Here is an 18,625-nt window from a genome sequence, read left to right as displayed (position 1 = left end):
CCAGTGTCCCCCATCAAAGGGGGGGGGGGCATTTAGATTTAAGAACAGTAACCAAAAATGACATAATATGAATATTTATTTCGATAGTTTCATCCAGAAGCCATCCATACCAAACCATAAGAGCCTCTTTTATCAAGCTGCGCTAGCAGTTCCTACGGGGCATTCAAAGTGAGTCCATTCAAAGTGAGTGGGCTTTGTCGGCATTACCGCACTTGGAGTCGCTAGTGTGGCTTGATAAAAGAGGCCCTAAGATACTTAAGATAATGATTGTGCTATTGAAAAGGATAATCTTCAAGGTCAGATGAAAATGTATGTTTAATCATCAAGAACTATTCATATTTATGTCTACTATTTTGGTATCTGAAGATTGTGAAAATCCAATCTATTACTTGTAACAAAAAAGGTATAGAATCCATAAGCATAAAGAGATAAGCTCTAGAGGTAGGCTATTTATTCCTTTGATATCAGACCACTGCTGAATAGACAGGGTGTGTAGTTCTACTGCTAGGTCAAACAATAAAGGGGTAAAGGACATCCTCGCCAAGCACCCCATGACAGAAGAATAATGGACAATAACACATTATTAATATAAACCTGTCAACAGGTTGGGAATAGAAAACATATCTTTTGAATGAAGTTCTCTCCATACCCAAACCATAGTAACATAGTAGATGACGGCAGAAAAAGACCTGCATGGCCCATCTAGTCTGCCCAAGATAAACTCATATCTTGAATTTGTACCTGTCTTTTACAGGGCACACACCGTATAAGTCTGCCCAGCAGTATTTCCCGCCTCCCAACCACCAGTCCCGTCTCCCATCACTGGCTCTGGTACAGACCGTATAAGTCTGCCCTCCCCTATCCTAGCCTCCCAACCACCAACCCCTCTTCCCCCCACCTGCTCTGCAACCCAATTTCAGCTAAGCTTCTGAGGATCCATTCCTGCTGCACAGGATTCCTTTATGCATATCCCACGCATGTTTGAATTCCGTTACCGTTTTCATCTCCACCACCTCCCGCGGGAGGGCATTCCAAGCATCCACCACCCTCTCCATGAAAAAATACTTCCTGACATCTTTTTTGAGTTTGCCCCCCTTCAATCTCATTTCATGTCCTCTCGTTCTACCGCCTTCCCATCTCTGGAAAAGATTTTTTTGCGGATTAATACCTTTCAAGTATTTGAACGTCTGTATCATATCACCCCTGTTCCTCCTTTCCTCCAGGGTATACATGTTCAGGTCAGCAAGTCTTTGGTCATACGTCTTGGAACGCAAATCCCATACCATTCTCGTAGCTTTTCTTTGCACCGCTTCCATTTTTTTAACATCCTTCGCAAGGTACGGCCTCCAAAACTGAACACAATAATCCAGGTGGGGCCTCACCAACGACTTGTACAGGGGCATCAACACTTCCTTTCTTCTGCTGATCACACCTCTCTCTATACAGCCTAGCAACCTTCTCGCTACGGCCACCGCCTTGTCACACTGTTTCGTCGCCTTCAGATCCCATCACTGGGAACAGATAAGGCCACTCTAGGCAACTGAACATTTTCTAAGCATCTATTGCAACTGTCACAAACTGTTGATTCTGATTAGCTACAAGAGCAGTAACATGACAAAATAATTGTGCATTATCTGATGCCAATCCTTCTGCCAAGATGTCAGACCAGTCACATTGTATAAGAAAATTCAACAGCATGGACAATCTATGGACTATGAGCTTAGCATAAATTTTACTGTCCACATTACTGAATGAAACAAACCTTTAATTACTCATATTATCGGGGTCTTTGCCCGGTTTGAGCATCACTACCATTTTCATTCTAATCTTCTTACAAATAAGTGGGAATATTGAAACATAAGATGAGTTTTCTGGAAGAAAACACAGTCGAGGCAGTAATGTTCAAGAAAATGACACAACTTAACAGGATTACTCTATTTAGCTCCTTTATGTTTAATGAAAGAAAGGGATGGAGCAAAAAAGAAAGTAGAGGAGGACCAATACAGTTCTTACTCATGGGTAAAAAGTAGGGCTGCATGTTAATTGCAAATAACACCACGATTAACGCATCAAAATCAAGCGTGATTTAAATAATTGTGATTAATGATTAATCACCCTTTCTCTCTCCCTCCACCTGCCCGCATGCCCAGTCCAGCATCTCTTCCTCCCTTCCTGGACTGCTGGCAAATCTCCTCTCCCCTCCTGTCCTCCCCTTCCCTTCTGGTTTATCTTGTTTTTATTTGTCTCCACCCTGCAGCAGCAGCATATTGAAACGCTGCCTGGGGCCTTTCCATCGGACACATCCCGTTCCCTCCTGATTCAACTTCCTATTTTCAGAAGGGAGCACTGGGTTAGAAGGAAAGGCCCAGTGCAGGCCGAGGCAGTGTTTCAATATGCTGCTGCTGCAGGGCGAAGACTTAAATAGTAAGGTAAACCAGGAGGGGAGGGGATAGGAGGAGAGATCTACCAGCAGTCCGGGAGAGATGGTGGGCAGGTGTGTGAGCAAGGGAGGGAGGGGAGGAATTGAGGGAGATGTGGGAGGGAAGGGAGGCACATTTGAGAGAGAGAGAGAGAGAGAGAGAGAATGCGTGAAGGCCTGCTCCAAAGCTAAAGTACCTATTCAATGGCTGGTGGGATACTGAAGCCCCAGCAGCTGAAGAAATCCACTGTCTGAGTCACCCTCTCGTACTGCCTCAGGAGCGAGAAAGTCAACAAAATACCTTCAGTTACCAACGCTTGCACTCCTAAAGCATGCGCAGTTCGTGCATTAACTGACTATGCGTGGGGAGTGCCATCATCAGCTGTTGGAGGCACCCTGCTGACTTCCTCACTCTTAAGGCAGCACTAAGAGGAAAGGGACACTTTGGCAGTGGACTTCTTCAACTGGCTTCGGCATCCCCACCAACAAAGGTATGATATCTAATGTGAGGGGTGAGGGTGAGGAGGGAGCGGAAATGCGTGCCCCCTCCCCATGAACAGCTGGCTATGGCCTGATATTAATTAAATGATTAACTGTGATTAAAGTTGTTAACTGAAATGCATCCCTAGTAAAAAGCTATTTTATTAGTTCGACTCTACGCAGATCTGCGCTTTGGCACAGGGAAACCTGCCTCAGGAATCAACAAATCAGTGTCTTTGGTAATCCAAATACTAACTAAGTGAAATATTGAGTGCTGCAACTAAATTACAGGTTTCCAAAAGAACATGGTCACCAGGAACAACAATGCTGACAAAACAGATAAGGCATCTAATGGTCTCTTTTAAAGCACAACCAAATCATTTGCAGTTACAGCACACAATATTTCACTTAGTTGGTATCTGGATTATCAAAGACACTGATTTGCTAACTCCTGAGGCAGGCGCCCTCATGCCAAAACACAGATCTGTGTCAAGTCTGAATAATGAAATTGCTTTTTACCCTTGCGGTGGAACTGTATTGGTCCTCCCCTACTTTCTTTTTTGCTCTGTGCTTTGATTCATAGGTGTTTCTCGTCTTTTAATGAAAGAAAGAAACAAATACTAGTAATCATGATTTACCTAAACGGTTATGGAATAATCCTATTTCATGTAGCATCAACTGGAAACTAAGGAATGGTATCATAATCTAGCAGGAGACCCCTTGTACAATGTTTAAAGCAGCATTTATTAATCTTTCAGCAGCCATGACCATGTGGCCACAGAAAGAATGTAATCCCCTGGAGGTGCAGGCCAATGATGTCTTTAAGTAGGGCCTGCACAAGTCACGACCCAACACAGGAATGGGATCATGATCCACCATTTGGGAAGCCCTCATTTAAAGGTTAAGGCAGCTTAACCTGGAGGTGCAGGCCGATGATGTCTTTAATTAGGGCCTGTACAGGTCACAACCCCAAACACAGGAATGGGATCATGATCCACCATTTGGGAAACCCTCATTTAAAGGTTAAGGAAGCTTGTAAACAATTTATTTATTTATTTATTTGCTGCATTTGTATCCCACATTTTCCCACCTATTTGCAAGCTCAATGTGGCTTACAATATATAGCAATGGCATCACCATTAACAGAGTAAGAGGTTCAGCATATTGTTATAATTAATGTACAAGAATAACAGGTAGGTAGGGTAAATAAAATGATAATACATAACATACAAGTAAGAGTAGGAAAAAATGTAATGTTCAATAATGATAATATGATAAAATAATCAAATCAGAAGGGATCAATATTGGTTGGTTCAGGTATAGATTAGGAAACAAGTCATTAAGGAGGATTTTTTTTTGTAAGTCTCTTTGAACATGTACGTCTTCAGTAACTTCCGGAAGGTTGTCAAGTTGTGCGTAGTTTTTATAGTATTCGGTAGTTTATTCCATAATTGTGTGCAGAGGTAGGCGAAGCTAGATGCATGTATTGATTTGTATTTAAGACCTCTGCAATTAGAGTAGTGGAGGTTTAGGAAAGTACGTGATGAACTTTTGGTATTTCGTGTTGGTAAGTCAATTAGGTCTGACATATATGATGGGGCCTCTCCATAAATGATTTTATGAGTTAAGGTGCAGATTTTGAATGCAATTCGATCTTTTAATGGGAGCCAATGTAATTTTTCTCTAAGAGGTTTGGAGCTTTCATATTTCGTCTTTCCGAATATGAGTCTGGCTGCGGTGTTCTGGGCAGTCTAGAGTTTCTTAATGGTTTGCACTTTGCATCCTGCGTAAATGGAATTGCAGTAATCCAGATGGCTCAGTACCAATGATTGCACCAGCTTATGGAATATCTCCCTTGGGAAAAAAGGTTTCACTCTTTTAAGTTTCCATATTGCATAAAATATTTTCTTTGTAACATTTTTCACATGACAATCAAGGGTAAGATTTCGGTCAATAGAAACACCCAGGAGTTTCAGGATATCCGCAACAGGACGAGTGTGGCTTGGTGTATTTATATTGGTGTAATTGACCAACTTAGTTGAGTCATGGTGCATGAGAACAAGATGGAACCTTGATCCCCATCGCACAAAGAAGAACTGTGCTGGGGAACTGAAACAAATGGCAAAAGCGGTGTGCAAAACATAACATTATTTGCATATCATACCAAACAGCCATTCTATACAGCCTTTGATCCTTGAATACCATATACTCACACAAAAATAAGAGAGAAGGAATTACATATAAATCAGTTAGAAGAACCAGTCTTGCCAGCTCTTTCAGCAACGAGATTGACAGCAAAAAGTGACCCCACCTGTCACCACAACAATGCAAAATCTCATTCGTACGAAAATTGGGCAACTGTCTTTCATCAAAAATGATGGAACTAGTGCGGTTGTTTGAGTTTATGGAGATGGGATGTGGATGGATGTCAAAGCTTGCGGGGACAGGGTGGAAATGGGGTAGGGATGGGGACAAACTCTGTCCTTGTGCCATTCTCTACCACACTGCATTGCTGACAAAACTGAACCGGTGAACAAAACCAATATAAAAAACAGTGCCAAACCACCTGAAACAAGGCATAAGTCCCTTCATTCTGAAGGGCGCCAAGTTCTAACATTTTGGTCAGATTCCAGGTCTCAGTGAGACCCTGCTTAGGGAAGTAAGCTAGCAAAGTAGAAGGCTCTGCAAGGGTGCAAGTGGTACTGTTTATAGTGATCTGCATCTTAGCAGAGGAAAAAAAAACTATCTTGCATTAATTCTTTTTTCCAAATGTGTACTCATAGGAAGGAACAGCTTCTGATGAGTCAGAGTAGTATACTCAGATCGGGTAAATTAAGCAATTTCCTGCCAGCATACTTCATTGGTGCTTGCAGAATGGCCAAAGCTGGCTCCTAACACAACACCTTGATCACCACCAGGAATGGATATCATGAGTTGGAGTGATGGTGAGGGAGCCCTGTGGGCCCTTTCCAACCCCAAAGAGTAGTTATACTGCAGCCCCAACAATTGTTATAAAAGAGTTTCAAAGAACTTCAACATGTCTTAGCCTTCTGAACCTCGGAAAGGCCCAGGATTTGCAAATTTTTGTATTCCAAGGGCTGGAGTGCATTATGTGAGTGTCGAAAGCTGAGAATCTGCTCTTCATGCTGGATTAGCATTGCTTCATGCCAGTGGCGTACCAAGGGGGGGCGGTGGGGGCGGTCCGCTCCGGGTGCATGGCGCTAGGGGGGTGCTGCGGCGCGCGCCTGTCAGCTGAGTTCGCTGCAGCTCCCTCTGCCCCGGAACAGGTTACTTCCTGTTCCGGCCGGGGCAGAGGGAGCTGCAGCGAAGTTAGCGAAGTCAGCGAACTCAGCTGACAGGCGCGCGCTGCGGCACCCCCTCCAGCGGTGTGCACCCGGGGGGGGGGGCGCACTGCACCCGGGGGGGGGGGGGGGGCGCATCGCCGATCCGCCCCGGGTGTCATGCCGGCTAGGATCGTCACTGCTTCATGCTGCTCTGTCTTGGCAGCAACAGCAATAAGTTGATGCTGCATTTGCAACAGTTTCCCCTTGAGATTTACAAGAATATCATCATTTTCATTTAAAATACCTTTGTACTGAAGGAGCTCCTATAGAAAGGTGTGCAGCATAAAGTTGGAGTCCTTGGTGGTCAATATGTATTTGGGGGATGAAAGCTACAATTTGGTGCATTTAGGGGGGAAGTTATCAAGGTTTGGTAAAAGGCAATCTTTTGTGGCACCTTGATTTGCACAGCATTCATCAACTGCACTTTTTCAATCCTGCAGGTTGCTGAATCCTATGTTACAGGAATAATGCTGCTTGCAAACCACCTCGCAGGTATTGCTACTTCCATAGCCTGGGCGCATCAGGCCGCAAAATTGTGGTCCGATGCTCCTAGGCCAGCAGAGCAGCCCCCCCCCACTTGAAGCACTGCTTACCAAGCCCCCTCAAGATGCAAGCAACCGGCCCATCCCTCCCAAGATACCAGCGCTCACTCCCTACATGTGCAAGACCCTTAAAGGGGTTATTTATAAAGTAATTGGTGGTTTAGGTGTCCTCAGGCAGGATCAATGCTCAGTTGCTCCTGCCTTCCCAAAATGGTGTGACTACTGCCAGGGGTGATGTTCCATATATGGGAACATGACCCCTAGTGGTGGTCATGAAAAACTACCACTAGGGGCGCCATTTTGGAAAAGGTGCTGAACTGGGGAGGAGCAACTGTGCATCGCTCCTGTCTGAGGACCACCCTGGACCAATAGTGACTTTTACAGGTAACCCTCTTCCGCATGAATTTGGGGGGGGGGGGGGGGGGTAGGTGCTTGCATTTTGGGGGGTGGGGGAGCTTCGGCTGGGGGGGGTCCGATGCTCCCAGGTGGTGAAATAGCCTCAGTAAAAAAAACTAGGGTTATTTTTAACATGATTTCATGGCCCTAATGCAATTTGCAGTGTTTCACTGCAAGTCATGATAGAGTATTTACTTAGTAATGAGATCCCGATCCAAAATATGCATTTGCATGTTTTGCATCTCACTACTATGTAAGCTGTAGTGACTGAAAAATCACCAGGGGAAAATTAAGTTGGGCCGCATTAGGGCCCTTTGAGGCCCAGATGCACATAGGTCCCGTTAAGAATCCATCTGCATTTCCAAATCGGTAAAAATTCACAAAGAGAACTGCATGCAAATGAGCTGCTTGTTGCTTTTGCAACCCAGCTCATTTGCATGTGATATGGGGGAAGCCAGTAGGTGAGCTGAAAATGTGCAGAACAGTCAATCAAGTGGAGGAGTGGCCTAGTGGTTAGGGTGGTGGACTTTGGTCCTGGGGAACTGAGGAAGTGAGTTCAATTCCCGGCACAGGCAGCTCCTTGTGACTCTGGGCAAGTCACTTAACCCTCCATTGCTCCATGTAAGCCGCATTGAGCCTGCCATGAGTGGGAAAGTGCGGGGTACAAATGTAACCCAAAAAAAAAAATCGCTATGCGTGGCTGCTCTGCGCATGCTACAGATGGCTCTCATACACGCAGACAAGCTGCGTATATGAAAGCAGTAGATGTAGCTCCCCCCTTTTTTTTTTGCAAGCACAAAAGCTCTTTTGTGGGGGGGGGGGGGATGGACAGACCTGTGTTGGGGCTCCCTGCCTCCCCGCTGCTGGAAAAAAGTGGGAAAAGCCTAGAATATGCTCTTTGCTGCTCTCCACTCTGAGGAATCAGAATCAGGGTTTGGTTCCACACCCAGCTGTTCATGCTGCTTCCTTCTACTGGCCGGCTGACATCCTGGAACGCCCATCTCCCTAAAGATGGATTCTCATTGGCTAGCTGCTGTCCCAACTCCTCCTCCCTGCAGGCCTTCCCTGATGACATCACTCTAGAGCTGTGAGCTGATTGGACCCAAACTTCCTGGTGTCCCCCTTCAGTAGTGAGTGGGTGGAACATCCCAGGCTGACACTGTCCAATTGGTTTTACCCTCTCTCCGTTGTGCTTCTAGCATGGGGGATGCTGTTTCCCAGCAGAAGCTGTTTGACTCTTGTCTTCCTTGCATTTTTGGTAAGTCACCATTAATTTTATGCTTTACATTTACTGCCCCCCCCCCCCCCATTTCTTGCCAGTAAAATATCATTTAAAATAAGAATCATGGCACAACTTTTATATACGGCTTTCATACACGCAAAGAAGCTGCGTGTAAACTGGTGTACTTTTTTTTGTGCTCCATCTTCCCTGCCTCGTTTCTCCCCTTCTCCTACTTATGACAATGAAGAACCGACAGCACCAGACCTCCCATTATTATTTCCACGGTAAAGGTAGGGACTGCATTTGTGCATAGGGTCAGAAACGGCTGTGCATCGCCTTGCATGAACATTATAATGCTAATTAGCTCATTATAATAGCTATTAGATCATTTGCATTCTGTTTTTGTTAGCTGCTACCGTGATATAAAAATGGCCTAGAGAACCCTTTTGTGCATGTCTTGTTTTACTACTTGCTCGCTAAACTGGCTAGAAGTAGTTTAAAAACCACGTTGCTGGCTCATTAGATTTAGTGCATCTGGCTCTATGTCAGGTTAAGGAGCTTATAACATGACAACCCCCTAATGAGGCTTGATAACTTCACCCCTTAAATCCTTGAGCTTGAGGCATATCAAAATCTGGTTTTAGCAGTTTAGGAGGAGCCATTAATGAATCACTCAAAAAACTGACATCAGTGAATATCCCAAGGGGTATGGACAATAAAAGCAGGGTTTGGGACAAGCAACTGTTCAAGCAGACATCTTGTCTCATGCTCATCAGTGCACCCCAATGTTCTTTTAAGGGTAGCATCATTGGTTTCTATTTTAATATGTTGCTGTAATTACTTTGAGCTGTTTAGATTGGAGGAGATGAACTGAAGGAAATAATTAAACAATGTATTCGACAGCACATCATTGTCATTCTTTTAAGAATGAGAAGGTAATTAAGGTGCTTTTTATTATTTTGCTCTATTGTACATATATTCTTTAATGTCAGCATCGGTGAGTCACAGCCAGATGCACTTCTAGGAAGAGATAGTGATGTATCCAAGTCATATAATAATTATAGGAATGTCAATGTAATGATAAACAAGGATCTCCAAATTACTGAGATGGTTACATATAAATTACTATCTACAGATAAGATGAATTTTGCCCTTAACTCTTTTGTGAAAGAGAATGCATCTTTCAGCTTGAAAACTGGCAACCACAGTCCAAGAGTAGACTTTCTCAGAGACATGCAGCTATGGAGTCTACACATCCCACACCTGTAGCAGAGAATCTGGATGCAATATCAAAGGTGTCATAAGTGCCCCTAGTCAGATATGTCTAGCACTCCAGCTATTTGTTTTAAATTACGGAAAAACTCAAAAAACACTAAGATGAAGTCAGCAGTCCAGCAGCGAGAGGGGTGCTATCCAGTCTTTTGCATTGAGTGTCACATGTATGATTATCTCCCAATTGGTGAGGTGTCATATGTGTGTGCCCGATGCAAAGAGCTCCTAGCTCTCAGAGAACGTGTCCGTTCCCTTGAGGCTAGAGTAGCAGACTTGATGGAGCTGAGGGAGACAGAGAGGTACATAGAGGAGACCTACAGGGATGTTGTAGAGAAGTCCCACCTCCAGTCAGGTAGCCCCTGTGCTACCTTGGAGGAGGGAGGTCTCCTAGAAGGAGAGCATCACCCTGGTGAAGTAGGAAGTACTCCTGTAGCCAGGACCTGCCCACCAGGGGATGTATTATCCTTTCGCACCGAGGATATATCTCCAAATGTTGCCCGGGAGGGAAAGGTTAGGACAGCTGTTGTACTTGGTGATTCGATCATTAGGCATATAGATAGCTGGGTGGCTGGTGGACGTGAGGATCGCCTGGTGACTTGCCTGCCTGGTGCGAAGGTGGCGGACCTCACGTGTCACCTAGATAGGATTCTAGATAGTGCTGGGGAGGAGTCCGCTGTCTTGGTACATGTGGGTACCAATGACATAGGAAAATGTGGGAGAGAGGTTCTGGAAGCAAAATTTAGGCTCTTAGGTAGAAAGCTGAAATCCAGATCCTCCAGGGTAGCATTTTCTGAAATGCTACCTGTGCCACGCGCAGGGCCCAAGAGACAGGCAGAGCTCCAGAGTCTCAATGCGTGGATGAGATGATGGTGCAGGGAGGAGGGCTTTAGATTTGTTAGGAACTGGGCAACATTCTGGGGAAGGGGGAGCCTATTCCGAAAGGATGGGCTCCATCTTAACCAGAGTGGGACCAGGCTGCTGGCATCGGCGTTTAAGAAGGAGATAGAGCAGCTTTTAAACTAGAAATGGGGGGAAGGCCGACAGTCGCTCAAAAGAGCATGGTTCGGGATAAGGTATCTTTCAAAGATATCACCATAACAGGGAAGATAGAGTATCCTGATAGTGAGGTTGCAAAAGAGATTGTAGTAGATCGGGTATCTTTAAATAACAATAAAAATCAGACAAAAGATTGCCAATTAATACTGTCAAGTACTAAGCATGATGTACTTAGGAACAACAAACATAGTTTGAAATGTCTATATGCGAATGCCAGGAGCCTAAGAAATAAGATGGGGGAGTTAGAATATATTGCACTAAATGAAAAATTAGATATAATAGGCATCTCTGAGACCTGGTGGAAGGAGGATAACCAGTGGGACACTGTCATACCGGGGTACAAATTATATCGTAGTGATAGGGTGAATCGGATTGGTGGAGGGGTAGCATTGTATATTAACGAGAGCCTTGAATCAAATAGATTGAAAATTCTGCAGGAAGCAAAACACTCCTTGGAATCACTGTGGATTGAAATTCCATGTGCAAAGGGGAAAAGGATAGTGATAGGAGTGTACTACCGTCCGCCTGGCCAGGACGAACAGACGGATGCGGAAATGTTAAAGGAAATCAGGGACGCAAACAAACTGGGCAACACAATAATAATGGGGGATTTCAATTACCCGCATATAGACTGGGTTAATGTAACATCTGTACACGCAAGGGACATAAGATTTCTTGATGAAATCAAGGACAGCTTCATGGAACAGCTAGTTCAGGAGCCGACAAGAGAAGGAAAAATACTAGACTTAGTCCTTAGTGGTGCTCATGATCTAGTGCAGGGGGTAACGATACGAGGGCCGCTTGATAACAGTGATCATAATATGATCGGTTTTGATATTGGCATTGAAGGAAGTGAAACTAGGAAATCAAGTACGCTAGCGTTTAACTATAGAAAAGGTGATTACGACAAAATGAGAAAAATGGTGAAAAAAAGACTGAAAGGAGCAGCTCGCAGAGTAAAAAACTTGCATCAGGCGTGGATGCTGTTTAAAACACCATCCTGGAGGTTCAGGACAAATATATTCCACGTATTAGAAAAAAGGGAAAAAAGACTAAACGTCAGCCGGCGTGGCTAAACAGTAAGATAAAGGAAATCATTAGAGCCAAAAAACAATCCTTCAGAAAGTGGAGAAGAGAACCAACTGAAAGTAACAGGATAGATCATAAGGAATGCCAAGCCAAATGCAAAGCGGAGATAAGGAGGGCAAAAAAGGACTTTGAGAAGAAATTAGCGTTGGAAGCAAAAATACATAGTAAAAACTTTTTTAGATACATTAAAAGCAGGAAACCGGCCAAAGAGTCGGTTGGGCCGTTGGACGAAAATGGTGTTAAAGGGGCGATCAAGGAGGACAAAGCCGTAGCGGAGAAATTAAATGAATTCTTTGCTTCGGTCTTCACCGAGGAGGATTTGGGGGGGACACCGGTGCCGGAAAGAATATTTGAAGCGGGGGAGTCGGAGAAACTAAACAAATTCTCTGTAACCTTGGAGGATGTAATGGGTCAGTTCAGCAAGCTGAAGAGTAGTAAATCACCGGGACCTGATGGTATTCATCCCAGAGTATTAATAGAACTAAAAAATGAACTTGCGGAGCTACTGTTAGAAATATGCAATCTGTCCCTAAAATCGAGTGTAATACCGGAAGACTGGAGGGTAGCCAATGTTACTCCGATTTTTAAGAAAGGTTCCAGAGGAGATCCGGGAAATTATAGACCGGTGAGTCTGACGTCGGTGCCGGGCAAGATGGTGGAGGCTATTATTAAGAATAAAATTGCAGAGCATATGCAAAAACATGGACTGATGAGACAAAGTCAGCACGGATTTAGTGAAGGGAAGTCTTGCCTCACCAATCTAATGCATTTTTTTGAGGGGGTAAGCAAACATGTGGACAATGGGAGCCGGTTGATATTGTATATCTGGATTTTCAGAAGGCGTTTGACAAAGTGCCGCACGAAAGACTCCTGAAGAAATTGCAGAGTCATGGAATCGGAGGTAGGGTATTATTATGGATTAAGAACTGGTTGAAAGATAGGAAGCAGAGAGTAGGATTGCGTGGCCAGTATTCTCAGTGGAGGAGGGTAGTTAGTGGGGTCCCGCAGGGGTCTGTGCTGGGTCCGTTGCTTTTTAATGTATTTATAAATGACCTAGAGATGGGAATAACTAGTGAGGTAATTAAATTCGCCGATGACACAAAATTATTCAGGGTCGTCAAGTCGCAGGAGGAATGTGAACGATTACAGGAGGACCTTGCGAGACTGGGAGAATGGGCGTGCAAGTGGCAGATGAAGTTCAATGTTGACAAGTGCAAAGTGATGCATGTGGGTAAGAGGAACCCGAATTATAGCTACGTCTTGCAAGGTTCCGCGTTAGGAGTTACGGATCAAGAAAGGGATCTGGGTGTTGTCGTCGATGATACGCTGAAACCTTCTGCTCAGTGTGCTGCTGCGGCTAGGAAAGCGAATAGAATGTTGGGTGTTATTAGGAAGGGTATGGAGTCCAGGTGTGCGGATGTTATAATGCCGTTGTATCGCTCCATGGTGCGACCGCACCTGGAGTATTGTGTTCAGTACTGGTCTCCGTATCTCAAAAAAGATATAGTAGAATTGGAAAAGGTACAGCGAAGGGCGACGAAAATGATAGTGGGGATGGGACGACTTTCCTATGAAGAGAGGCTGAGAAGGCTAGGGCTTTTCAGCTTGGAGAAGAGACGGCTGAGGGGAGATATGATAGAAGTGTATAAAATAATGAGTGGAATGGATCGGGTGGATGTGAAGCGACTGTTCACGCTATCCAAAAATACTAGGACTAGAGGGCATGAGTTGAAGCTACAGTGTGGTAAATTTAAACGAATCGGAGAAAATTTTTCTTCACCCAACGTGAAATTAGACTCTGGAATTCATTGCCGGAGAACGTGGTACGGGCGGTTAGCTTGACGGCGTTTAAAAAGGGGTTAGATAGATTCCTAAAGGACAAGTCCATAGACCGCTATTAAATGGACTGGAAAAATTCCTCATTTTTAGGTATAACTTGTCTGGAATGTTTTTACGTTTGGGGAGCGTGCCAGGTGCCCTTGACCTGGATTGGCCACTGTCGGTGACAGGATGCTGGGCTAGATGGACCTTTGGTCTTTCCCAGTATGGCACTACTTATGTACAAATGTGAAACTCAGTGGCCTACTCCTGAGGGAGAGAGTCCATGAGACTAAGGGGCTCTTTTACTAAGCCATATAGGCACCTGGCCTCCAATGAGTGACAATTTGGAGTTACCACCCAGCTACCGTGTGGCCCTTGCGGTAATTTCAATTTTGGCGTGTGTCCGCTACATAATTTTTATTTTCTGGCATGCACCGGCTACACACATCAAGTGGCATTTGACATGCATAGGTCATTACTGCCTTTTTAACATGTGAGACCTTACTGCTAAGTCAATGGCTGGCAGTAAGGTCTCATACCCAAAATGGATGCACGTCAATTTTTATTTTGCTACACATCCATTTTTGGCAAAAATTTTTAAAACGGCCTTATGTATAGGCACGCTGAAAATGGATTTGTATACATCCAAAACCTGCGCCTACACTACCGCAGGCCATTTTTTAGCGCACCTTAGTAAAAGGACCCCTAAGTGTACTGCATACCAAAGACTTCAAATATATGCTCATGTACAACTGGTAGGTCTGGATGTGATTAATGAGCATCTAGGCCTGATCAAGTTTCAACCAAAACGAGTCCAGGGTACGAGGCTCTCTACCTGGGGCTTGTTTGGGGCAGATTCTGGCTCAATTGAGGATGGATTCGACTATCGGAGAGTGGTGAGGCAAATGCACCCTCTAGAATCTGGAAGCCTTCTCGATATGACACCTTCCTTGGTACAACCTGAACTAAGCGGGGAGATGTCCAATTCTTCATCAGCACATCCTTAAGGAAATGAAACCTTGACCCCTTCCTTGGGAGGAGATTCATAGTCCAGGATAGATAACATCTCTGCCCTAGGCATCTCCAACTTAAATGGGATGGCCAAAGCCATCTCCTTCACAAAACCTGTTAATGAGAGACTCTCAGGTGAAGATTTATGCCTCTCTTGAGTCATGGAGGGGTCAGAAGGGAATCCACAGGCCTCCTCCTTCGAGAAGTAATGTGGATCCTCCTCTGACTCCCATGAGCAGTTCAGTCAGACTCCTCACAATACTCCAGATGTGTAAAGTGAGTCTATACCTGCCCCAGCTCAGTCAAACCATGTGCACGCCCCAGAGGACACCAAGGTACACACTACTCTCAGAGTCCTGGTAAGCTTCCTCCCCCGTGCAGAGAGCTGTACCACATGGATCAAAGTGGCTGCTCAGAGACTGCTGCAATGGCAGCTCCACTAAAGAGGCAGAGCTATCCTCTTGGTGCCAGTGCTTTTCGGGTACCAGCGATGCTGATGCCTTGGTGTCCCTAGCACTGTGCTTCGAAGAGGACTGATGTGTATGCTTCTTTGGCTTCCCGCAATGCCCAGCATCACTGTCCTTTGGTGCTGATGAGGATGACCTTGAACCTATGCGTCCTTGGTGTCGAGTCCGATGCTGATCGGTCCAGGGGCCTACTATCAGTGCCCATTGTCAAGGAAGTTGGAGATATCCTCAATGCCAGTGCACTCCCAATGGTAGATGAAGCATGAGCAGCCATCAAGGTCGATGCTTCTGGTGCTGATGACGATGGACTGGCCTTCAGGGAGCCAAAAAGTTTCTCCTCATGGACCTGCTGTGCCTACTGTGTCCTCAACTACATTTTTAAACCGAGAGAACAAGAATTAGGCTCATGGGTTAGGCCCTAGGCACCCGATGCACCAAATGTGCAGGTCCATTATAGAAATTACCCAACTGCAATGGGCGCACATTTTGAAGCCACTGGGGGTCTTCTTGGACATCAAGAAAAGAATCGCGGCTAAATTAAACTCCTCAAATTAAGGCCGGTACTCAGGTGTGCAAAAAAAAAAAAGAAAGAAAACTTTAAGAGCCAAAAAGCTAAGAAAATAAAGGAGAAGGTATTAAAAATAAACTTTTGAAGAAAATGAAGGAAAAATGAGAAAAATCTGCATGGAAAAGCACCAAAAAAGTATCTGTGAAAAGCGCTGATGAGAGACAGCAAAGATGCAACCTTCCAGCTTCACAGAAAAACATAAAATGAGTAACCTGCACTTGCACTGTGGGCAGGAAGGCACTCACTCACGTGCAGTAGGACACTGCTAGAATTTTCTAGTAGATGCATACACTAGGCAGCTTCCGCACTGGCCTCCATCAGATGACATCACCCAGATGTGAGAATACTGATGGTCTGCTTGTCCTCGAAGAATGCCCCTCTATGTTTTTAATCAGTACACAATTATGCTGTGGAATTTCTTGCCAGAGAAGGTTTGCCATGGAGGCATTTAAAAGTAGCCTGGATAAGTTCTTGAAGGAAAAGTCCATAAACAATAATTAGGCAGATACACTTAAGAAAGCCTTCATTTATCCCTGGGAATAAGCAGCAAGGAATGGATCTACACTTTGGTAGCTGTCAGGCACTTGGATTAGCCACTGTTAATGAAAAGATACTGGGTTTAATGGACCCTGATCTGACTCAGTATGTTCTTATGCAACTGTCCCTGCAGAATCTAGGAAACCAGGTGGCTTGATTATACCAATATACAGCAAAGTAACTAGTAGCTCTTTTAATAGCCACTCTGTATGATATACAAAATTATGCAAGAATATTAAACTTGCTCAGTCTTTAAATTTGTATTATTTGATCCTGCTTCATTAACACCTTAGTCGATTTCTATGGAATTAAAATGATTTCCTTACCTAAATTTTGCCACATACTGAATATTTCACAGCCCATTGTTACCCGCATATCTCCATACCTGCAAAAAATTGAAAATAAAAATATGAACTTTTTCAGACCCCTCTTTGGACAATTAAACATAACAATCATAATTGTGCCAACACATCCTCTCCTAGAACAATCCTGTAAAAAAAGAAACAGCTGGACACAATCCCCCTGATTCTGTAAAGGTCGCCAAAAATTGTGCGTGCAAATTTAGGCAAGTTCGCAATTTGCACGCATAATTTAATTGAATAACAAACCAATTAGGGCCAATACATTGGCTTTTTAACAATTATTGGCACTAATTAGATTTAATAGCAACCAATACGTTTAAAGTTAGGTGCAGGATCCTCACCTAAAATTTATTCGTGTCTCAAAAAAGAGGGCACAGAAATGGGAGGGTCATGGGTGTTTCAAGGCAGAATGGGGGCATGTCTTTCAGTTATATGTGCAATTACAGAATAATGGTGCTCCATGTGTAAATTTAGGCATGTCTTATAGAATACCACTTAAGTGCCTCTTAGGCGCTATTTATAGAATTTACCCCCATACTTTTAAATATTTATTTCATGTATGTGTTTGTGTATGTATGTACGGTATATTTGAAGGGAAAGTATTAATTATAGATGAGGAATATAAATCTAATTATCTCTTCCTATAAATAATTCTTAAATACAAAATGAAGATACTAGTTTTCTATAATCAACACAATCTTGCATTATTCAATTAATAATAATAAAATATAAATGTGTGAAAGGTGCTCAGTGATCACCAGTAGTCACAGCTGATATAGCTATACAATGCTATTAAGGCTGTTAACCCCTCATTCAATCATTGCACCAATCGTGATTTCTATATCATAAGATGTTAAAGTGAAATCTACTTATCTGATTGAGAGGCTAAATTTCTTGAAGTTATCCAGGGAGGTTCCATCCAGTCTGCGCTGTAGACAATTTAAAATGAATTTTCAATCCGAGCCAGAGATTTATGCTTTAGACCAGAATAAAGGCACCGTTCTGATCTCCTGAAGACACTTTCAGTGAAACACTGGACCGTGTAGAGATTGGGATATTATGGTTAACATCTCTGAGACTTTTCACAGCCAACATCGAGTATTATTTAAGTGAACTTTGGCGGATGTTTTTTGCTTGAAAGGATTCAAACTGTGACTGAGTGCGGACACGTGGTAATAATATAGCAAGTTACAGCGGTAACATTTGGATTTACAAATAATTCTAAACTATACATATGATAATCTTGCAAGGATTGCTGTTTTTTCTTCTTGAAGACCTTTTGGTGTTAGCTAAATACCAATATTTGATTGATTAGATGATCTATCAATGGACCCATTAGAGGAAACCAAGATTGACAAAAATGTTTGGACATCACGTTGATGCAGCAGTCCATTTATTCTCAATTTAGGGGATTTTTTTTTAGGAATTTCACACATGGAGGAGGCACTTTCAACACATGCAAGACTCTTTGATTATTGATTCTCAAGAGTTCTGGTGGTTGCTTCATCAGCCGTGTTTTTAGCTGAAAAGAAATTTAGGCTGTCAATCAGATAAGTAGATTTCACTTTAACATCTTCTAACACAGAAATCACGATTGGTACAATGATTTATATATATATATTATTCAATATATATATTATTCAATTAGTAATCAATATATATATATATATATATATATATATATATATATATATATATATATATATATATATATATATATATTGATTACTAATTGAATAATGCAAGATTGTATTGATATTTGAAGGGAACCCATAACTTCCTTATTTGTTGACATAGACATTGTCATTAGAGTGTCCGCCTAGAATAGAACTAATTTGATCCCAGAAAAGATGGGCAAAGACTCAAAGGGAATAAAACATTCCTCTCAATTCCAGATGACTGATGCGAAAAATGTAACTAGGTACCCTCACTGAGACAAGTGCCAAGATGGGCTCTCCAGTCTTTGTTGAAATAATCTGTGGTAAGCATGCAATAGTGTTCCCGAGGTACATCAGATTCTGTAGTTCACCAGCACAATG

The 18,625-nt window shown here is 43.4% G+C and overlaps 1 protein-coding gene across 1 annotated transcript in view; it reads right to left on the bottom strand.

The window, feature by feature from the left end:
• DOCK4 (dedicator of cytokinesis 4) overlaps positions 1–18,625 on the bottom strand; it is a 798,954-nt gene that overhangs the window by 227,052 nt on the left and 553,277 nt on the right. The window contains 1 exon segment of the mRNA XM_030215964.1: positions 16,551–16,609. Coding sequence (XP_030071824.1) covers positions 16,551–16,609 — 59 coding nt within the window.

The sequence above is a fragment of the Microcaecilia unicolor genome, chromosome 10, assembly GCF_901765095.1.
Source record: "Microcaecilia unicolor chromosome 10, aMicUni1.1, whole genome shotgun sequence".
NCBI lineage: Eukaryota > Metazoa > Chordata > Amphibia > Gymnophiona > Siphonopidae > Microcaecilia > Microcaecilia unicolor.
The sequence above is the reverse complement of the archived record's forward strand: the minus strand, read 5'-3'. Positions and strand labels throughout refer to the sequence as shown.